The sequence below is a fragment of the Eucyclogobius newberryi genome, unplaced genomic scaffold, assembly GCF_026437365.1.
Source record: "Eucyclogobius newberryi isolate DKJ021-1_F unplaced genomic scaffold, fEucNew1.0.hap1 SCAF_9, whole genome shotgun sequence".
In the NCBI taxonomy this organism is placed as follows: Eukaryota; Metazoa; Chordata; class Actinopteri; order Gobiiformes; family Gobiidae; genus Eucyclogobius; species Eucyclogobius newberryi.
Genome location: NW_027316532.1, coordinates 34,474,972 through 34,498,912, shown reverse-complemented (window position 1 = coordinate 34,498,912; position 23,941 = coordinate 34,474,972). Strand labels below are relative to the sequence as shown.

The window sequence follows — 23,941 nt, the reverse complement described above, 5'->3', positions numbered from 1 at the left end:
CTGTTCGGCCCGTAGGCCGCCACAACAGTGAGAGACCTGTCCCCCACCCGAAGGCGGAGGGACGCGACCCTCTCGTTCACTGGGGTGAACTCCAACACGTGGCGGCTGAGCTGAGGGGCTATAAGCAAGCCCACACCAGCCCGCCGCCTCTCCCCGCGGGCAACACCAGAGAAGTGGAGCGTCCAGCCCCTCTCGAGGAGATGGGTTCCAGAGCCCAAACTGTGCGTGGAGGTGAGGCCGACTATATCTAGTCGGTATCGCTCAACCTCCCGCACAAGCTCAGGCTCTTTCCCCCCCAGCGAGGTGACATTCCATGTCCCCAGAGTTAGTCTCTGTGTCCGGAGATCTGGTCGCCGAGGCCCCTGCCGTCGACTGCCGCCCAGATCTCTCTGCACCGGCCCCTTGTGGATCCTCCTGCGGGTGGTGGGCCCACGGGAGGACGGCCCCACGTCGCTCCTTCGGGCTGTGCCCGGCCGGGCCCCGTGGGGTAAGACCCGGTCACCAGGCGCTCGCCATCGAGCACCCATCCTAAGCCTGGCTCCAGGATGGGGCCCCGGTGACGCCGATCCGGGCGACGTAATCGGCCTTGTTTGTGAACTCATCATAAAGGGCTTCTGAACCGATCTTTCGCTGACCCGTCACCTAGGACCTGTTTGCCTTGGGAGACCCTAGGGATCATTCGGGCACTCAAACCCCTCCACCACGTTAAGGTGTCGGTTCAAGGAGAGGTGCAGTGCAGCCATTAATCCATTTTCAGTTCCACAATATGTGCAGTCGCATCCATCGATGCATCCACTTATAGCTATTCCTATTAGTCAACAGGCCACACTTTATTTGGGCCAAATGACTGGTAGGCTCTTCTGGTAAATTTGCGTTTGGAGCGATTCTCTAGCCCAATTGGATCTAGCTCTCTGATCAAGGTCAGCACATCATGTCTTCTCACTTCTATTGAGTACTTTTGCTTCACACATTGCTCGATATCCGAAGAGCTTCCCTGGTCCTTTAAGCTCTTCAGATAGAGCTTATCGGTCTGTGTTGATTGAGTGTAGTTTGTTGTAGTTTGATCTGGATCCGTGTAAGATCCAGATCCTTCAGTCTTCTTTTTAGAGAACTAAGACTTAGTTACTTACTTAACATAGAAATGTTGTGCTTGGATTGCAGCAAATCAATAATGATGTTGTGTCCTTCATTAGAATATTTTATAATGTGGGCATCTTCTGATGTGTCCGGATTTGCAAGTCATTCTAAATATTAATTATTTTCAGGGCATTAAAAATGCTATAAATCCCACAATGCAAAAAAATACCCTAAAACCACCAAGACACTTAGAGCTAACTCACTTTGCACCAGTAACTGACAAAACTGTCCATGAGATCATCACCAGTCTGAGTTCATCTACATGCTGCCTCGATGTGTTACCCACCAGATTTCTAAAGTCTGTGCTGAACAGTTTGTTAGCACCATTCACTCACATAGTTAACAAGTCGCTTCAATCTGGAACATTCCCAATGTCTTTGAAAACTGCGGTCATAAAGCCTCCCCTAAAGAAGAGCAGTCTTGATGCCGCAGTACTGAGTCATTACCGGCCCATCTCTAATCTGCCATTTTGGGGCAAAGTCCTTGAAAAGGTTGTTTACCAACAGCTCACAGATTTCCTCTTAATAAACAACTCATTTGATGTTTTTCAGTCAGGTTTTAGACCACATCACAGCACTGAGACTGCTCTTGTCAAAGTGACAAATGACATCCGCCTGAACACTGACACGGGCAAAGCCTCAGTCTTAATTCTGTTAGATCTGAGTGCTGCTTTTGACACTGTCGATCATGGGATCCTCTTACAGAGACTAGAGGACTGGGTGGGCATCACTGGCACTGCCCTAAACTGGTTAAGGTCCTATCTGGAAGATAGGAAGTACTTTGTTGAAATTGGTAGCTGTGTCTCAGACCACATGACCCTGACCTGTGGAGTGCCCCAAGGGTCAGTCCTGGGTCCCCTTCTGTTCAACCTTTACATGCTGCTGTTAGGTCAGTTGATACGCAGTGAAAATGTGTCCTATCACAATTATGCAGACGACACTCAGATCTTTGTTTCACTATCGGCAGGTGACTATGGACCAGTAGATTCACTCTGTCACTGCATCCAACAGATCAGTTTGTGGATGCAAAACAACTTTCTCCAGCTGAACTCAGACAAGACTGAAATAATCGTTTTTGGCCCACAGAAACAAAGAGAAAGTGTTTGTAGTCATCTCCAGAGTCTCGCTCTAAAACCTACAAAACAAATTAGAAATCTGGGGGTAATAATGGACTCAGACTTGAACTTTAATAGCCACGTCAAATCAATAACATCAGCAGCTTTTTACCATCTAAAAAACATTGCCAAAATCAAAAATATAGTGTCAAAACCAGATTTAGAGAGACTTATCCATGCGTTTGTCTCCAGTAGATTAGACTACTGTAACGGCCTGCTCACTGGCCTCTCCAAATGAGCTGTAAAACAGCTGCAGTACATCCAGAACGCTGCTGCTCGGGTCCTGACTAGAACCAGGAAGTATGATCACATTAGTCCTGTTCTCAGGTCTCTGCACTGGCTCCCTGTGGCTCAGAGAATATACTTTAAAGCAGCTCTGCTTGTGTACAAGTCTCTCCATGGCCTAGCACCAAAGTACATCTCAGACATGTTAGTGCCATATGAACCATCTCGGACTCTGAGGACCTCAGGGACCGGCCTACTGCTGGTGCCCAGAGTCAGGACAAAACATGGGGAATCTGTGTTTCAGTTTTATGCAGCTAAAATCTGGAACAGTCTTCCTGAAGATGTGAGACAGGCTTCTACTCTGACAATGTTCAAATCTAAGCTAAAAACAGTTTTGTTTAGCTGCGCATATGGCTGAAACAATTTTTTCTATGCACTCTTCTCTTTTGTTTGTGATTTTATTAGTTTAGACAATCAGTTGGATTGATAATTTTTAATTTAGTTAATTTTATTGTATTTCTGTTTCTGTAATTTCTTTGTGATTTGAATGCATTTTTCCTGCTGTGTGAAGCACTTTGAATTGCCTTGTGTATGAAATGTGCTCTACAAATAAACTTGCCTTGCCTATTTTTATACACAAACATATTTTTTATAGTATCCATTGGTTTCAGAGTTATGAGTAATTAGCACTTTTAACTAGTGATTATCTTTTCTATTATGTTGCGTTACTTTAAATGGCTAAAAAGGTATATTTAGCGCCACCTACTGGATCAAAGGGGATTGTAGTTTAACACTACAAAGACGCTCTTAAATCTATAATATTCCAATTAATCCTGTGTTATATAAGTAAGTAACTATAGCCCTACATGATTTTTGCAACTGGATTGTATGACGATTCAGCATATTGTTTATTATTTTGAAACCATAAAACTAATTCAATTCTCTCTCTTTCATATGCTGTAGAGAATCAGCACATGCTCAACAGTTTCTGGTTCTTGACTGTGATTACATAAATCGGTATGATGTTTGTCCATCCTATTCAGTGACCAATTGAGTCCAGTGTGGCCTATTCTCATACGAGTAAAGGCTTTCTCTTCCCCCCCTGTTCCTGCCCATGGATCTGCATGGACCAACACTGCTTTGTACCTGATACAGATGCCGTCCAGTATCATAAAGAGTCCAATAATCCTGCCAAGTTTATATACATGACTCTTGATAATAGGCTTGACTTCAGAATTACTTATTTCAACTATCACATCAATTGATGGCAGTTTAAGGGATTTTTTGCCAGCAAATCAGCAATTTCATTACCATCCACCCCGGCATGGGCAGGAACCCAAATGAAGGAGACCTTCACACCATTCCTGGACAGAGAGTGTCAAATAGAAGATGCTATATAGAATATCCTTTTTCCCGATGTAATACTTTGCAGTGCAGAGACTGTCAGAAGCTATCACAATGTTGTGACACTGCAAAGTACATTCAGCCCATTCCATGGCTAATTATATTGCTGTGTGTTCTGTGACAGAAAGATGATCTGTTAACCTCTTCTTAACCGCGATCTCAAGGTCCAGTATGAAAAAAAGCAGCGCCATCGATATAAATAAAGACATCATCAGAATGCTTATCAATGAGCTCTTGAACAATGAACTGCCTTTTTAGTTTTTCCTTTGAGACTGTGATGTAAACTTTTATCAACAGGAGCCGGAATAAACTTCCAAGGAGCTACCGTGGACTAAGCAAGGGTTCAAGTTAAGATCAATCCAGCAAGTTGTGCTTTTGAATTTCCTACCCAACTAAAATATTGATAGTCAGTCCTATGATGTTCCCAACATTCTTTAAGAATTTCCTTCACTGATGTGCCCGTGTGTCCTTGTACATTTACCCATTAAGCTAAACATAAGCTTTAACTTCCTGACCCATAGTGGCATTTCTCCCAATTCAACCTGCATTGCAGGGACAGGGAAGTCTTAAAAGCCCCACAACGGATAAGTAAGGCTTGGGCTTCTACATCAAGTTTCTTAACCAATCAACTTCAACCTTAATCAACTTCAGCCGAAGTTAGTTTCGGCTGAAGACACAAGATAAGATAAGATAACCTTTATTTGTCCCACAATGGGGAAATTCCAGTGTTGCTAAACAGTGTAGATACAGAAGTATATAAAAAACGGATCACTTATAAAAATCCTCTTGTAGTCTTAATTGCTTACATGGCTGCATGAAAGCAATGCAGCCATAATCAATAGTTGCGCTCATAATAGTCCAGTAAATATTCAGAAGCGACTTTCTATTAGCACCCCAGTCCTGGCCAGATGACAATGCAGCAGATTATTTACCTTTTTGCATTTATTTTAAACCTTATCAATGTGCTGTCGCCAATTAAGCTTTTCATCAAAGATGACTCCTACGAATCTCACTTCCCTGACCTGTTCAAGTACTTGCACACATAATTTTAGAGAGCCGATTATAAAAACAAATCACTTGAGATTTCTGTACAAACAACTTAAATCCCCAAGTCAGAGTCCACTGCTCAACCTGCTTGACCGCTGAAGAGCAGCGCCCAAAACGTCACTGTGGTGAGAACAAAATACAATCGAGTTGTGTGGAACATCTTTCTTCTTTATTGGTTTGTCTCATGAACATCTCCAGAACCCATTATCTGGTGTACCCAGTCTCGTTCTCATCCTTAGCGATGGTGTACAGCGTCCTCTTTGGAAAGGCGAACTTGGGCCACACATGTGCAGCATGGGGTCGTCATTTCATCTTCCTGAACAAAACTGACTAGTGTCGGTTTGATCCGTTGGATGAAGATGTTTATGGCCTCCTCACGAGTGTAGTCAGGGAGGATGTACCTTTCTCTTATTGTGCGCTGCACAGCTCTTGTAGCTTTGGCCTTAGGAGTCTTCACTGTGGAAGGCTGAACCTGGTTCAGTTCAAGATCGTTCTTCTTGAGAGCAGGGATCAGGATTTGGCCTGTGGATGGCTGAACCTGCATCACAGTGGAGAGGTTGTCTCCATCGACCAGATACAATTCTTTGGTGAGATTGGTCTTTGCGATGAAGAGGTCAAGGATCTTTGTCTCCTCTAGTTGACCTTCATGATCTTTCTTCTTGCTCACTATAACTATGTCGGTCATGTTGCCTCCCTGAACAAAGCACAGTGGCGTGACAGGTTGGGTTTGCCTCATGAACATCTCCAGAACTTCTTCTCTGGTGTAGTCAGTTTTGTCCACTTTCTCAGAAATGATGTATGTCTTTCTCTTTGGAAAGGTGAGCTTGGGCCACACAGGTGCCGTAGGTGTTGTCATTTCATCTTTCTGAATAAAACTGACCGGTGTTGGTTTGCTCTGTTGGATGAAGATGTTGATGGCCTCCTCACGAGTGTAGTCAGGGAGGATGTACCTCTCTCTTATTGTGCACTGCACAGCTCTAGTAGCTTTGGCCTTTGGAGTCTTCACTGTGGAGGGCTGAACCTGGTTCAATTCAAGATCGTTCTTCTTGAGAGAAGTGGAATCAGACTTGGGGTTAAAGGATGGTTCTCCCTCCTGGACTTTGGGGACTGATTTGTCCACATGGAGTCCAGAACATAGTCCTGGAGCTGTTCTTCTTGGTTTTTGTATCCAGTTGCAGGTATTGGCCTCATTACAGGAGCCCCTGTTTGTAGCCTTTTTAGTCTTCATAGCTTTAGGCTAAGATTCTGTGCAGGGCAGAAACACGCTGATCCCATGTAGATTTGTTCCGTTTGAGATACTGTTGAATGTTGTTGTTGTTGTCGGTTGGCAGCCAACTGAAAAGGTGCATTTCCCACTACATACTGTATTTGTACGTCTTCAAAGTATGTGTTTTACGCTTTACCGTAAAAAAATAAAAATGACATTCCGCCCCTCTAAGATGTTGTTGTTGTGGTACTTTTAATGGAGTTTGGCAGCTAACGTCCTCTTCTTCTTCTTTGGTGTTTTATGGCGGTTGGTATCCAAGTGTTATATTACCGCCAGACTTTACTCCTTAGACTTTATTCTTTCACACACACGGACTGCTTTCTTTGCCCGGAGACTTCATTTTTCAGTTCAAAGCCCACGAGTTCAAAGTCCATGAGTTCCAAGCCCAAGAATTCCAAGCATCAGGTCCTCTTCTTCCTCCTCCTCCCCAACTTCTACCTCTTCCTCTTTGGTGTTTTGTCTACTCCACTTCCTCTCGCTCCTCTTCCTCTTCTTCTTCCTCCTTCCCAACGCTCCACGGCGGCCAGCGGCCAGCATCCACCCACTGTACTTTAATTACTCTGATTCTACAAAAGTAGACTTCCATCACTCTATTTCTGCCCATTCAAGCTCTTTTGTTCTAAGGAATCTTCCAGCAATGATCCTGATCCTTTCAGTTCTCTTTTGAGTTTGAGCAGCACAGTTTATAACATTCACCATAAAGAGTACAAAATCCGTTCTATCCACAACCAAGGTATTCTCAGTAATTCTGGAATCTCCACACTATAAGGCTCCACACTTGGGAGCAAAGCTGGCTTTCCTCACTTTGCTCTGGCTGTGAGCAGCGCAGGCATCTCTCACTGTATCTACTTTCACCTCTTTACTTGACACTTTCTTGACTGCATCCACATAGGATATGCTTTTAGAGTCTTTCATTTTCTGCACCTCAGCAGCCCTTTTGCTTAACACACATCCCCTGTAGGCAGAGCTATGCTCTTCCCTACAGTTACAGCACTTCAATTTTGCTTCTTCGTCACACTTCCCTTACTCGCGATCTCCTGCACATTTACCACATCTTTGCTTCCCTCTGCAGACCGCTGCTACATGTCCAAAGCGCTGGCACTTAAAGCAATGCAGGGGCGGTGGAACATATGGCCTTACGCCATAGCTCATGTATGACGCCTGCAATAACTCATCTGACCGTGTTTCTTTCAGCGTCAGTCATGAGAATGTTCTTTCCACCCAGACATTTAATCTCAATCCCTTCGCTGAGCTGCGTCTTTGCACATAACCAGCATCGAGCCATCTCTAAAGACTCTCGCATCCTTGATCTCTCCCACAGCTCTCACAGCTCTCCTTATTTAGAGAATAAATCCGCCATCTCTTGTCCCTCCGGACTGCCCATTGCGCAGCCCTGAGTCCTCTTCTTCTTCCTCCCCATACGGACCTACGTCTGGACACACTATACCCTGGCGGCCATCCGACTTCCCAGATTTAATGCTTTGCAATGCAGAAAGGCCACCAGGTAGATTCAGCCCATTCCAATGCTAACCGTATCGCTATGAGTTCCGAGGTGAGGACAGAAAGACGATCTGTTAACCTCTTCTTGACCGCCACTCTCAGCATCTCTATCATCAGTATAAGAAGAAGAAGAAGGAGGAGGAGGAGGAGAAGGAGAAGGAGAAGGAGAAGGAGAAGAAAGTCTGCCTGTGATGAAGTCCGGATCAGAGCATTGAACACAAGAATGGGGAACACCCTGCACACTTCAGCGGCTCATCGTGAAGTGCAGGTATTGGGCAGGGGCTTTATATTACCTCATTGTAAGGTACAACCAACGTCACCATGGTAACCTTTAGTAACAAACATCCAGTTTTGGTCGCCATGTTGTGGAGCAAAATTCTACTAACTCATAAATCATCTATAGGAAACTGGACTTTTTAGTCATAATTTTGTTACTTTGATTTACGGATGATTTACTTACCTCCTCCATTCTGCTGTGATCCACAAAAATCCTTTCCAATCCAAATAAAATATGTATCAACTAATACACATTTTGAGACCTTCCTTCTGTGATGTAATAGTATTGTTATTTCCACCATTACTTTGCGTGCTTATTTTCTCTGCACTCTCTGTTATTATTCAGAACTTGGGCTAATGCCTTGCAAACATTTTAAAAGCTAATACAAACAGGAAGTGAAACCCGTCCGAAGGTTGCCGGCCTTTTTGTTTTAAGAGAAAATCCATGTGACGTGTTCCTCCTGGGGCTTCTGCCGATGTGTACAGAAAGGTTTTGGTGCATGAAACCACATAAAATTACCCATTTTTGAGCACCCCATACGACATATAAAGCCCTAAGTCTGTACTTGAGATGGAGGATCACATACAGCTTTTATCTACACAGGCATACAACCTGGTCCATCCAATCTTGCTTTATAGAGGAATCTGCTCTGCCTCTATTTCCATTGTGAATCCAGGCATGTAATGTGTTGTGTGCCATTGTAATGAGATGAGATGAGGACGTTTGGCCTCTATTTGATGTACAGTCGATAAACAGCAGACGATCTTTGAATCACTTGGGTTTGAATTGACCTTTTGTGGCTGTACATCGCTTACACTTCTGTTTTGATTACGGTGATGGATGATCAGCTAAAGATGCAATATGTATCATATTGGTGAACGGTCTGCTCTTAGGGTTATTGCTTTGCCTGTAAAGCTTCACAGTATGGCATTTAACACATCTATCACCATAGAGACAAGCAGGTGGAGAGACGAGCCCACTCACAATAAGGATGCAAGTTAATTAAAGTATTCTTGAGCAATAAAAACTATTGCTTTCGAATAAATACAAGATATATATTTTTGATGCCATACTGTGGAACATTTCAGACAAAACAGCATATCCGTGGAGACAAGCAGGTGGAGGAATAGTTACATAGTGTATCTTTAATATTCAGCTTGATATGAGTCATTGTTTATCGTTTACCTTTTCTGAGAAGAAATTCTGTGAAAGTCTCAAGACACTTCACCCACAATTCTTCACATCATCAGCGCGTGTTCTACATCACCTAGAACTAATAGAGAGAAACAATTCACTCTATACAGAAGCAATTGTCTTTTTATCCCTCTTTATCTGACAGTTGAACCGGTGCACTGTGAAATTGTTCTTTGTACTGCTTACGACACTTTCCAATGGCTTTCCTGTTGCGGCATGAACAAAAGAACCCAATCTCTTTGTGTCTGCAGCCTGTTTCACAAAACCTCTTCCTATCGTTCCAGTACAAACAAGTGGAGCAGTACATGTCGTTTCACAAGCTGCCGGCGGACTTCCGACAGAAAATCCATGACTACTACGAGCACCGATACCAGGGCAAGATGTTTGATGAGGAGAGCATCCTGGAGGAGCTTAACGAGCCGCTCAGAGAGGTATGGACACCGAGGTGCAATTTATAACGACTTATTTAGACCAGGCAAGACACCTTCAGGTTATGGTCTGTTGATTTAAAGTTAAAGATGGTGCGGATTTAGCGGAACAAAACTAATTAAAACTCATAGAAGTTGGAAGTTTAACGTGCATACGGCAGGTTAGAGTCTTACTAGACATAATTATGATGAAGAATGAGCTAAAAACCTTAACTGTTTTGCAGTTTGACCATTTTGGTGATGTTTATACTGTTACTTCCTGGTCGGACATGAGCAGCAGATGTGATAGAGATAATTCCATAACTGTTACCAAGCAACCATATTGTAAACAAGGGCCAAAACTCATCTAATTTTCTAACTGTTTTAGAATAAACTGAAGTAAGTTGCAAGAAGAAGCATGAGTGTGGAAGAGAAGTTTTTTGAACCATCCGACACACTTGATGTTGTAGGGAGTATTATAACTCTGATGACGAAGGCCAAGATAACAAGGGCTGAGCTGGCAGCGTGTGGTAATGAGCATCATCCAAGCCGTGCAATTTCTCTATTCTGAAAGATTGAACTGTCAGAAAAATGTGGACCTTGTGCGTAAATTGTCTCTAGTATTTCAATGGAATGTTGTGGATTGAGGACATAGCGGGATTCCTTATTAGACTTTAGCTACTTCCTGTAATTTAAAACTTTTCTGTACAAATTGCCACTTGACTATCACAGGTGTTATCCCACCAAACAAACCTGACATTATGCATTTTAAGGAGTGATACCTGGCTCAAGCTGGAAATCAAAGAGATTGAAAAACGCCTTCAAACAGGAGCACTTTGTCCTAAAACATTATCATAAAACATAATCTTTAATATAAAAAAAATATTTTGGAGCTAATTTATAAAGATTTATACACCGGTGTTTCAATAAGTTAAAAGGTTAAATTAAAAAAATCACATGCTCTGTAATAATAGTGTGTAATAATGCTCATCAGTTTAATAAAAGGGTGGTTTAATGATAAGTTGTCAGTGTATTATAGACCACTAATATCCATCCATTTTCTACCGCTTGTTCCCTTTCGGGGTCGCGGGTGACTGGAGCCTATCCCAGTGACTTCGGGCCTAATATGTAATGTAAATATTGTACAGATGGATTTAACACCCTTTTAATGAAATGGCTACAAGCTGCTATCACTAAGCATGTTAACTGTATTGCTTTCTGTTTTTACAGTGTGTTGACTTTAAACTGATTAGTTGAATATATTTTACCATTTACGCTTGACCTGTTGCTTTTAGTCATGTGTTGTCTCTTGTCCATCTTTAGGAAATAGTGAATTTTAACTGCCGTAAGCTGGTTGCCTCCATGCCTCTGTTCGCAAACGCGGACCCCAACTTTGTGACGGGCATGTTGACGAAGCTGAGGTTCGAGGTGTTCCAGCCCGGAGACTATATCATCCGAGAGGGCACGATCGGCAAGAAGATGTACTTCATCCAACACGGTGTGGTCAGCGTGCTCACTAAAGGCAATACTGGCATGAAACTCTTGGACGGATCATACTTCGGAGGTGGGTCATAGGTCATTTATCTCTGGTAAGCTGGGGAAATTGTTCATCATGTGCCAGGTGATAGGGCAATTACACCAGATTTAACTCCTTTGTCAAGCTGCTCGATTCATACACAGTAACATCAGACTTTTGAGTTTAGCAATACATGTCCAGGTCTTCCTTGACACACAAACTGATTAAATCTATTTTTAAAAATCTGAACAAAGCCGCTTTTTTTTACCATCACCAAAATAGTCACAGTATAAATACATAATTGGTTTGGACTGACCTAAGTTCAGCAGCGGTGCCGAGGAGGCTCCGCTGCCATGTGACCACATCCACATTTCTAATTAACACAAGCTAATTAGCACCGCACCACATGATGTGGACAGGGCCATTTGTAATGGTCAGCACGGACTGGAGTGGACAGAGGAAATGATCTGGACATGGATTGGTTCACTATAATTTGAACATAGTGATGTATGACTACATTTGAAGATGTTCCAGCATGAACACAATGACCTATACACAATATATTTCATACATTTTTAGTACTTGGGGGCTATAGCCCTTAATATTTTGTTAATCAGTAGTTGAAGTATTTTCTTATTCATAAGGTAAAGTAAAAATGCAACTGGAATCTTCTGCTTCTGCTGTAGCGCTGTCTCACTTGTTCACGTAGCAGATTCCTCCTCTACATCTACTATAGCTGCTACTGCACACCGGCTCAGCCACTCAGCCTTCTGCCGGTTACATTTAAACACTTGCTCGTCTCTCCACTGCTCAGCTTTCAGCTCGTGCCACAACCTCCCCTTCACCTCATCATCATCAACTGATTACTTCAGCTTTTCACCACAAGGGTCTATGGAGACTCCGGATAAATTTACTTCCGTTCCTCTTACGTACGTTATACGATATTTTCTGCCAGAATTTAAGCGCCTATCATTCTGTATTCCTATTAAACATTATTCTATATACCAGCATAACATAATAAATATAAGAGATTTTGTCCATTTGAGTCTTCCAGATTGAAACGACTGTTGGGTGTTCAGTGATGGCTGGGCCTTTTGCACTGGTGTTTTATATTATATAATAAAAAGACAATACTCATATTTACCAAGTTGGCTTAACACATCTAGTGACATTTATTTTGCTAAGCCTGACCTGTTTAAGTGTAAAATAGGCCTAAAAAAGCGTAAAGTGTAAAATAGGCCTTATAATTCAGTAAATAGCACATATTACATTTTAACTATAGACTAGATTTGGTATTTTTGGCAGGCAATCCAGTGTTGTCATTGCTCTTGGCAGTTGCCCAGTCCACACGGAGCAAATGGTGGTTGGAGCAGGCCTTTACTGTAGCCCCCATGGCTTCATTAATCTGATTATCCTTTCCAAGTATTTCCCACTGCTTTATAATGATGCCCGTAGAAATATGCAAATCACTCGTCCGTGCGTAACTAGCAAGATGTGGCAATTTATGGACCAACATCTGGGACATAAATTCAGAAATGCTCTCTGCGTAGCATGTAAAATGTTGAGCACAGTTGCACACAGCATATATAATAATATCAACTGCATGAATTACTCATTTGGTTATTCATTCATGTCCCATATTACGCTCTGCAATGAGTTTTCAATGGTTTATTTAGCGCACAATGCTTTTAGCTCACTCCAGGTTCACAAGTGATGCACTACCACTGCTGAATCCAGACTCAAATCCAAATACAATTGTAGCCTTTATAGTTCAGATGAATCCATTGCTCGCAGTCCCATTCAAATACATAAATGACTATAAATAAAAAGGCATGTGTCTGCAGCAGCTTGTCATGTTCACCCTGTCAGTCCTGCTGGGTTAAGTTCTTTGTAGAGCAGTAGATCTTGAGCTTTCCACGTCAAGCACCAAATAAGCCTCATCTTGTCTTCTTACAGGAACGGCATAGTTAGGCCAGAGACAGAGACTGCAAATCGAACTGTGTAAAAAAATAATAATCCCTGAGCAAAACCTGGTATCTAAAATGGGACTAAACAATGTCTAGACCTGGAATATTTCATGTCTAAACTTGCTCTAAATGGAACAAACTCGTTACCATACCAAAGTCAGTGTAATCCCCAGTCGTCAATCACTCAGTCAACTGTTTATATCTACCAGTACTTGGACGAGTGCTGAAACCTTTTTCAATTAGTCAGGAATTCAACCTCCTTTTGCTGTCTCAAGCTGGACTTCGACTGGACTCGCACAGTTTTAGAATCACAATACACTGTAGCTTCCATACGCATGCTCAAAATGTAATGTTTTCTCTCCTTGTTGAACCAAAAGTCACAGCAGGTCACCGTTTCAGGTGCAAGGCTTAGGGTTGTCAAGACAACACTAAAAGAGAGAGATTCAGCGGGATGAAAAATGCAACATCTGAATGTAACGAAGCTTCTCCAAATATAGAGCGCTTCTGTCAGCTGTCAGTGCTCTTCCTGACTGTTACTGACATGGACACTTGGTAATTGTGTTGTTTTCAAGACCAATAAAGTCAGGACCAAGCACACTGTAACGTGAGATGAACACTGGATCATAACTTAGAGAAACCCAAGTGGTCACTTAATCATGATGTGGAGAATAAACAGATGATGAAGGGTGCTAATAAAAGGAAGATCTTAATTGGAATTATGTGTTTGCAAATAACCACGTAAAGCAACACCTTCCATTTCACACCGCTTGTGTCTAGTTCTAATATACTGGTAATGCTCCAGGAGCCTTATCACTCAAATATGCAATTGTATTCGGCATGAATAATGAAATGTGAGTGGTTCTTTTGTGTTGTTCAAATAAGCAGAGCTACAGTGAGAGCAGGTCAGTCACAATAAGGATGCAAGTTTTGATTATTGCTGAATGACTCTTATCTTCTTTATGTTTACGTTGTATTTCTTGTCTTGCCCTCAGAGATCTGCCTGCTGACCCGGGGCCGGCGCACGGCCAGTGTCCGTGCCGACACATACTGTCGGCTCTACTCATTATCTGTGGACAACTTCAATGAGGTGCTGGAGGAGTACCCCATGATGAGGAGGGCTTTTGAGACGGTAGCCATCGACAGACTCGACAGAATAGGTAGGAAAATCTTAACCTGGCTTTTGTGATAATGTGATATTTCTGCACTTTTGAGGTACATTTTACAGTATATTCACACTAATGTGATAATACAATGCAAAAATCAGGCCTAAAATTGTTTCTCGGTACAGTTTCTGTTGCAAGTTAATAATCTTTAGTGATATAATATTTAGTACAGGGGTGCCCAAAGTGGGGCCCGCAGGACCAACATGGTCCTCTAGGGGGTCTAATGCGGCCTGCAACGGGGTGGTGTGATTTATAGGGAGTACTTGTATCTATTTTGAATAAATTTTGTTCCGAAAAGACACTAATAAAGGCAAACTTGATCGAATGCAGATACAATTTTTATCTGCTACACATAATTAGGTTGGGCCCTTGGCACAGTAATACATATCCTTTTGGCCTGTATGGGCACCCCTGTTTTAGTAGTAAATGTGATGAAGAAGTGCCGCGGTGAAGAAAGTACATAAGATGGCAGATTACTGTTTTTGAGCGTGACTCTTTCAGCCTTGTAGCAATAGCTACTTGAAGGTTGCACACAAAAACTCAAACTTTATTCCGTTTATACACTTTTAGTGAAACATTAATCAGTTACAAGCAAGGACAAAGCAGAGCCAATGAAGAAAATACCAAAGTGATCAAGGCATAATTTATGATTCGCATCATAAGAATTTAGCCACCGACAATCAGCCTCTGCTCAACCGCAGCCGCAGGTATTCATCGGGAAGTGAGTCATTCATGTGACCAAATGAGGCATATGGGAAAGCTATTCATTTGTTCACGTCAAAACGGCCCGCCACCTCACAGCTGGGACACGGTGAATTCTATGATACAATGAAGGTTATACTGTGCAGAAAGCCTATATTTTCATAGCAGCAATTCAACTTATAATGGATTTCCTGAACTGTTTTTAAAAATAACCATTCTCTGATGAAATAGTGGGGGGTTTGCCTCTTGACTGAAGCATGTATGGCTCATATACCGAGTTGAATGGATCCAGAAGGAGTGGTGTTTTAGTTTATGTTTTGTGCCCATTCTAGCTCCAAATAAATTATTACGTCTGGATGAACAACCTAAACCAAATTTCATACAAATCACTACTTGCTTTGAAAAAACAGTCAAACTAAACCATAACATAGAACTACAAAGAAAGAACAAGGGATTTATAGCTGCAAACATAGTCCACTCCCCAAACAGTTCTATTAATAATGACAGTACAGTGCAGAATGTGAGATTTACTGGTCATTCGATGCAAGACAAAGTAATGTCCTCATCACCTGGTACCATGCCATTATAATCAGTCTAAAATAGAATGCCATGATAAACTGAAGTGTTGCTATTTTCTTTATAGTCATGGTGTTCGTAACCATAGACAAAAAACAAAGAGCCAGAGGGAATGCGTGTCCACAATAAGCTGCGGGGCTGAGTACATTATTCAGGGAGCCAGCTTCCAGTTCATTGAAAACTTTATGTATTGTTAATTGCTCTGGCATCTGTTTTAATTTTTCATCATTCTATTCTAAAAAACATGGATCTGAAGAGTACCTACAGTATCAAACAATCATAATGATATCACTAAAATAAACCAAGATTCCACACTTCAAGCACTGCAAAGACTGAAGATCTACAGTGGTTAAAATGGCTCAAATTCACAATATTGTTTCTTGCTTCTCAGTCCAGGACCTTTAGCTTCAAAATGACTTCTGGATGGCAGTTAAAACGTCTTGATTGTCCAGATGACTTCCATTGAACCTTTGGACCACTCCAGGACAAATGAGGGATTACACCAACTTCAAAATATTATCTTGAAACTAATATTTTTGTTTTACTTTACTAAGATTTTATTTTTTTGAAATTTGTAAAAAACAGTCAGAGAAAAATTAAATAGAAATTACTCACAACAAGATAAAATAAGTCTAATTCATCATCATAACAGTCGCAGTTGGTCAGGCTCATTATCAACCTTGAAGCAAACCTCGTGTGGTGAGATCCGATATGTAGCCACTGTCCAAATATCCTCATTGGACTTTGCACCCAATGAATATTAATCACACATGTTTTATGTTTGTTTTGTTTCTTTCACTCAATAATGAGCAGAACAAACAAGACAGGCCTGACAGTGTCCATGCCAAGAATATTAATGCTGTTGAAACCAAACTTGTCCAAAACTTCCTGGAATAAACTCACTGTGCAACTTTTCTAATATAATATAATACAATATAAAGTGTATTCAAACTGGAGCCATCTAAAACATCAAAACAAATGATATTGAAGTGGCAAAGGGAAATACTGCTATTTTGCATGTCGGCAATTAATAACTGATGGCAAATTTTATCTTTTGTAACTTGGACCCCAGGTCTAAAACGAGACTAAACCAGGTCTAAAACGAGGCTAAGCCAGGTCTAAAATGAGACTAAACCAGGTCTAAAACGAGACTAAACCAGGTCTTAATTGAGTCTAAACCATGTCTAAAACGAGACTAAACCAGGTCTAAAACGAGACTAAACCAGGTCTAAAACGAGGCTAAGCCAGGTCTAAAATGAGACTAAACCAGGTCTAAAATGAGGCTAAGCCAGGTCTAAAACGAGACTAAACCAGGTCTAAAACGAGGCTAAGCCAGGTCTAAAATGAGACTAAACCAGGTCTAAAACGAGACTAAACCAGGTCTTAATTGAGTCTAAACCATGTCTAAAACGAGACTAAACCAGGTCTAAAACGAGACTAAACCAGGTCTAAAATGAGGCTAAGCCAGGTCTAAAATGAGACTAAACCAGGTCTAAAATGAGGCTAAGCCAGGTCTAAAATGAGACTAAACCAGGTCTAAAACTAAACTAAACCATGTCTAAAACGAGACTAAACCAGGTCTAAAACGAGGCTAAGCCAGGTCTAAAATGAGACTAAACCAGGTCTAAAACGAGACTAAACCAGGTCTAAAATGAGGCTAAGCCAGGTCTAAAATGAGACTAAACCAGGTCTAAAATGAGGCTAAGCCAGGTCTAAAATGAGACTAAACCAGGTCTAAAACTAAACTAAACCATGTCTAAAACGAGACTAAACCAGGTCTAAAACGAGGCTAAGCCAGGTCTAAAATGAGACTAAACCAGGTCTAAAACGAGACTAAACCAGGTCTAAAATGAGGCTAAGCCAGGTCTAAAATGAGACTAAACCAGGTCTAAAATGAGGCTAAGCCAGGTCTAAAATGAGACTAAACCAGGTCTAAAACTAAACTAAACCATGTCTAAAACGAGACTAAACCAGGTCTAAAACGAGGCTAAGCCAGGTCTAAAATGAGACTAAACCAGGTCTAAAACGAGACTAAACCAGGTCTAAAATGAGGCTAAGCCAGGTCTAAAATGAGACTAAACCAGGTCTAAAATGAGACTAAACCAGGTCTAAAATGAGGCTAAGCCAGGTCTAAAATGAGACTAAACCAGGTCTAAAACTAAACTAAACCAGCTCTAAAATGAGGCTAAGCCAGGTCTAAAATGAGGCTAGACAAGGTTTAAAACAAGACTAAACCAGGTTTTTTTTGTTAATATTAAAATGCTGTGCACTTGTTAGTTTTTGAGACTGATCTTTGTAACACAGGCCTCTGCTTCATACTCCAGGCCTTCCACAGTCAGCAGAAAGCTCATGGAAATGTTCTGTCTTTTCTTATTGTACGATACAGTGAATTTTCTCACCCGTCCCCCCTGAGCGTGCCATTGGTTCTTGTACATGCTAAAGCGGCTAAAGAGGTTAAAGACTCACCATATCACCTTCCCACCGTGATCCCATTGGCCAAGCTCACAGGAAGCACTTTGAAGTCTTTGAATCCCCCACACACTCCATGACCGGCATATACAATGGCCTAGAGGTGATAATGCAGCGTTACAGTCACCTATAAGTACAAATGCCTGTGGTTGGTCCGGTTTGGCCTCCACTGCTAGGGATTTATGTGGATCCTCTCGTGAAGGCCTGAGGCAGCCAAAAGCCAAATCATCCAGTTGGTGAAGAGTGGCCTTTTGCAGCCGCATGACACAGCTCTTGTCCAACAAATGAGGGCCTTTGTAAAAGACTGTGAAATGTATGTATACAACCTGCAAAGACTTTTGTTCAAACCTTTTAATGAAATATTCTTAAATGCATTTGACCTTCATTTTAAACTTAAAATTGGAATTTGAATTTTGTAATGTTTTTGTAACATCCATCTCAACCAAGGACGAGCCGCTCCCTGATCTCGCCTTAGTCATTAACACTTGCAGTGTTCGTCACCTGATGTGGTGAGAATGTGATCACTTTGGATTGCACTTCTCTAACATCTGCTTCTTCCTCTGGCCTGACAAGACACAGATCAGATGATTCTCACACAGGCCTAGAATAGCAAGATCATCAATTTATGGGTCACAAAAACAGAACCAAAGATATGGGCAGCAGATCACACAGGAGAAAGTATTTTATACAGTATATGCATGTACAGTAGCTGGGCTCATTAGTGCTTCATGTCCATGTGGAAGCGGTCCAAAGAGCCAAATATAGAGTAACATATTGTTGTAGCATGTGCCAATCAAGAAAGAAGAGACACATCTCACAAACACTATGTGGGAGGCATGTGGTCCTTAGGAAGCTGTGATATAGTCCAGTGTGTATCAGAAACATACAGTATAGGGCTCTAATATTGTTCCCTTCTTTTAGTTTTTACACTTTTGAAATGATAAATAAGATGTGTTTGTTGTTGGCTGCCTGAAAAGGTTTAACTGTCTTTTGGAAAAATATTTTACCACCAAAACAAACACAAACAAAAAGGCTACGGGGAATTAACTAAATTAACTCACACCGCAAGAAAATATACATTTGAAAGAGGTTTAGGGCTGTCACTGACAATTATTTTGGACGAGTCAGCTGTATTTTTTTCAATTACTCAACTAGTTTAACGATTATTTCTATTGTATACTGATACTTTTTAAATGGATTATCAACCAAATAAAAGTTGGAATATTGTCACTGAAGGCTGTAAATAATATTTATAAATAAAGCTTATTATTGAGTACAATCAGAAACTGTTTAGTTCATTAATCATGGCAGCGTTGAAGTGGTCACAGATATTTAGATAAGAGATTAATGTTGTTAACAAAATTATAATTCTAAATCATATGTAGTGGAGGTTTTAGGTAATAAGCAGCCATGTGTTCTCTGTTACGAATGGAGCTAGCATAATCTGCGCCCCACTGCACAATATGAAAAATCTTCTTTCATAATTTCAGAAAAGAATCTCTAATCTAAAAGCGTTGGACTATTTTATGCACATTTAGTTGTGCAATGTTAACTAACTCATTAGGCTGGCAACATAATCGTAACACCTTAATTCTTCTGCTAACCTGTTTTCCCCATCTGTTTCACTCACATATTTCAGGAACTAACATCATCATCATTGTCATTGCAGGGAAGAAGAACTCGATTTTGATGCACAAGGTTCAGCACGACCTCAATTCGGGCGTTTTCAACAACCGTGAGAATGAGATGATCCAGGAAATCGTCAAATACGACCGCGAGATGGTGCAACACGTGGACACGCCGCGGCCCCGTGCCATGTCTCTGTCCACCTTAACCCCGCCTCTTCCCGGGGGGATCTTCCTGCCTCCTCCCTCATCCGCCCAGCAACAACAGAGCTCTGCCATTGCCACCCTGCAGCAGGCCGTGGCCATGAGCTTCTGCCCTCCAAACCAGGGGAACGCGCTGCAGTCTCCCCGGATGGTGCGGCGCTTTCAGGTTTCGGCCGCTCCGCTCCAGCCTCAGCTCATCGCTTCTGGTGCCTTTCCCTCGGTCATGTCCAGCCCGTCCGTTCAGAGCCCATTAGCCACGGGAGGGCGGTCCTTCCAGTACGGATCTAGCGGACTCACCGGGCCCACATCTGGATCGCAACTCTCCCTACTTCAGCAACACATATCCAGCCCCGTTCATCGAGCAAGCGCGCATAAGAGCACGCATTCCTTACAAATGGGAACCTTGAACCAGGACGCAAGAGTACTATCGGCATCCCAACCATCCTTGCCCCATGAGGGGTTGCAGCCTACCATCCCGAGCCCTCCCCAATCAACAAGAGTCTCCTCTACGTCAATAGGGCCGCCGCCTTCACAGACTCCATCAGGACAAAGTGCTGTCCGGAGTGCCATTCCTCCTAGAGTGATGCTGCCACACCAAATGTCTGTAGGGGCCTTTCCCGCAGCTTCCTCGCCTTCACCGTTTCAAGGGTTTGGAACAGGGGGTGCCGCAGTGGCAGCAGGGGGTTCAGGACAAGGCCTTGGAGACTCAGGGCAACCCAAAAAGGACTCAATAGGGAGCCTTTCGGAGACAGATTACGTCAAAGTAAGATCAAAGTTATCGTCCAACTTGTGATTTCAGTAAAACTCTGAGGGAATAACTTTCTACTTTCTCACTTGACGTTTGACTATATGAATGTATGAATGAGAAGTGAGTGGAACTGCGGAGGGTCTAAGTGGAAACTGTCTCCATGGTGAATTTTGATATGCTCACAAACTCAATAAGTGCACAGAACTACAGAAGTAAGGTAGCATCTTCTCAAAATGTCATAGTTTTAATTTATATTCAACACCCTTGAAATGTATTACTGATGAAAGACAGAAAGAAGACCTGTAGGGAAGGGAAGACCTGTAAAACTTTTAAATCTGTACTTTTATGGTGTGGTTGTATTCCCCTCATAGCTGTAATAATAAGCCTAGTAGAATAAAACAATTGTAGTTCAAACACTATTATATAAAGAAGCAGTATTGGATATTGCCACTTTAATTTCAGTATAAAAGGCCTATGCCACAAAATGTGTTTATTCTTTCTTGTAGTCAATACTGTTGCTTATATTTTAATTAGTCTATGGGGCGAGCATCTTTTGCTCTAAAAACTCCGGAAGTGAGACAAATTGCTTTGTTCCAGCAAAGCATTGATTTTTGCTCAGGAGTATATTTGTGTTGTTTAAAACTGCATTAATCAATATTTATTCATAAAAGTAGTAAATTGAAGGTTTAATGTGATAACATTTTGGTTTATTTCCCAAGACAAATATCTGAAGCTTCAGAACAGTGTGAAGTAGGAGCAGCTTTTACAGTTTAAATGAATGATTGATGTCGAGCGTTGGCTTTATAAAAGACTGACAGACAAGACACATTTGACCTGATCAAACATTGCCGATCCTGCCAATCAACTAATTCAGGTGGCCTGGTTTTTTTTAAGTTTAACTTAATTTCCCTTTAGAGTGGAATATAAAAGTTTATAATTTCCTACAGTCTGCTGAACTTTAAAAATCACTGCCAGTTACTTCCAAGGATTTTCTACGATTCAAAACAAATTCATTCAATTGAGTCACTTCTCCCTGAATGCCTTGTTCATAGTCGGTCATTATGTCTAAGCCAAAGCGACACATAATGAACTCACGACAGTCAGAGCTCTGACAAGGTCAGAACAGTGTGCCTCTGTTAAGAGTTTTATGGGACACTAAAGACTCGTGTCCAAAACTATAACACACTATAACTCCTGACCCAACGTTCTTTGACATTCATCTGTGCAAAGTCATCCCATTACAGATGAAGGAGGGCTGTTGGTCTGAAACTATTCTCCTCTGATTAACTTTAAAGTGCCGATATTCATATCCTATTTCCAACTCACAATTTAGGTTATTCTTCAAGTCCAAGTATTTTAACAGAGCACTTTGTTTTACCCAATTTATCCACCCTTCATTTACTGAACGATAACTACTACTGACTATGTTTGTGTCCTGGAGACAAACGTCTAAAGCTGGGTCCTAGGTAACTTGGGCATATTATGTAACACACAAAGTGCAAAGGATGGGGACGTTCTCATCACAGGAATCTTTTCCACTCATAGCTTATGGATGTTCAATATGTTGCTAAGTTTTCATGTAAAAACATCAACAGCCTGGAGACACTAAAGACCCAGCTGTGAACATTATACAAACTAACTAAAAGACTGTCCTGGACACGTATGCAAACAGTGTGATACACGAGTTATTGACCAACCACAGAAACACTAATTTCTAGAGAGCAATAACGCGCAGGCAGTCTCAGTAAAGTCACTTTAAATACAGATGAAGGTCTGTGCTGTTCTGGAGTTGTTCATAGAAATGCAATATTTCATGTGTTAGACCAGATTTTATAAGATTCTTTCTGAGTTTGGGAATTAACCTGGTTGTAATTTATGTACACATGTAAGGGACTATTTATTTAGCCTAGTTTACCGTAACTGTAGGAACACTTAAACTGTTGAAAACGTGAATATGTTTTTCTCATCGGGGAAGTTATTATAAGAAACTAGCAAATAGCTAGTTGTAGGGAATCAGGTTTCACACCATTGCAGCTGCTGGCAGTAGTTTCCATGGATACTTACATGGAAACCTTTTTTTTTTTTTTTTAAGAGTTTTACAGCAAACTTTGACACCGGTTTCTCTCTATGCATGTTTCCTACAACTCTGTTAATGCACTCCACAGCTCCAGCAGCATGTTATGTAAAAGTTAGAGTCTCAGCTGTCAGTGTTTCAGTGCAGCCTGAAGGGTTTCAGAGCCAGATGCACACAACAGGCACAAATATACAAGTCATGTGCTACAAAGTGGGTCATTAAATGCATCATACGAATAATTGTTTCAATTCATATTTTAGGGAAAAAACAAACAAAAGTACTAAAATAATGTATTTTTATGTTGATAACTTTGAGTAGCCAAATGCTTCATTCCTACGCCAGAGGCAGCACTGTAAACAATTCACTTTGTCACTCGAGCATTCTTTATGATGCGGGACAGTTTGAAACGCAAACACACACAGACACACAGGTTAGAACTCATACTGATAAATGGACCCTTGAATAAAATACATTGAGTTTCATTTCATCCACACTCGTCACAAGTGTGTGTAACTATAGTGCCTAGATTAAGCATCACTCATATAATCCTGTTGTGTGGCTGTACAATAATGCAAAACTATTACAATGCAAACGTCACTGTCACCTATAACCCACTGCAATACATGTATAAAGTCCAATAATAAAGTGTATTTATACAGGATAACTTATCTGTGTTTGGATTATTTCTGTTGACCTTTAATGTCCATTTTTTCAATAGAAGCAGAAATGTGTAGTTTTCATATGCATCATCACTGCTCCAAATACTGTTAGACTCACCGTTTCTCTCACCTATGATTATGGCCATAGCGGCATTAGCCAACATGTTTAAACTGAAAGAACAGGTAACATCTGAAACTGCAGCTGCTGAAGTTACAGTGATCAACAAATAGAGCAGAAAACACCCATTAGCTCTTGACTGGAACAATGACATCTATTTTGAAATGTTACCCAACTATTAAAGTAATATTTTCAAGTCTCCAAATTCCTAATAAATGTCACTGGAATTTGAAAAGAAAATGAACTAATCGCAGTGCCAGTGTGCGGTAACAGTTTGTCCTCCTGATGTGTCGCCTGATTTGCACTAATCCACCAGTCTCTCAGGTGACTGACCCCCGGCACCTCAGTTTTAATCCTGGCTCAATTCAGGATGCCCCCCCTATAACTGCTGCCAGACTTCCATGATGCCATGCTGCTACAGATATGGCGGGGCAGCTTGGCAACAGAATCAAAGCCGTCTCACTCGGGGCAAGTTGAGTGGCTCCTATCAGCAGTGGCTCTGGCCTCAAGTGAAGATAAGCGCTGACACATTCATCATGTAGCTCATG

At 41.5% G+C, this 23,941-nt stretch overlaps 1 protein-coding gene across 1 annotated transcript in view; it reads left to right on the top strand.

Annotated features, from left to right (window-relative positions):
• hcn2b (hyperpolarization activated cyclic nucleotide-gated potassium channel 2b) overlaps positions 1 to 23,280 on the top strand; it is a 75,193-nt gene extending 51,913 nt beyond the window's left edge. The window contains exons 5-8 of the mRNA XM_072438131.1: positions 9,450 to 9,596; positions 10,896 to 11,136; positions 14,048 to 14,212; positions 19,635 to 23,280. Of these exons, the coding sequence (XP_072294232.1) occupies positions 9,450 to 9,596; positions 10,896 to 11,136; positions 14,048 to 14,212; positions 19,635 to 20,587 (1,506 nt within the window). The 3' untranslated portion in view covers positions 20,588 to 23,280. The remainder of the gene's footprint in view (positions 1 to 9,449; positions 9,597 to 10,895; positions 11,137 to 14,047; positions 14,213 to 19,634) is intronic.
• The last annotated feature ends 661 nt before the right edge of the window (positions 23,281 to 23,941 follow it).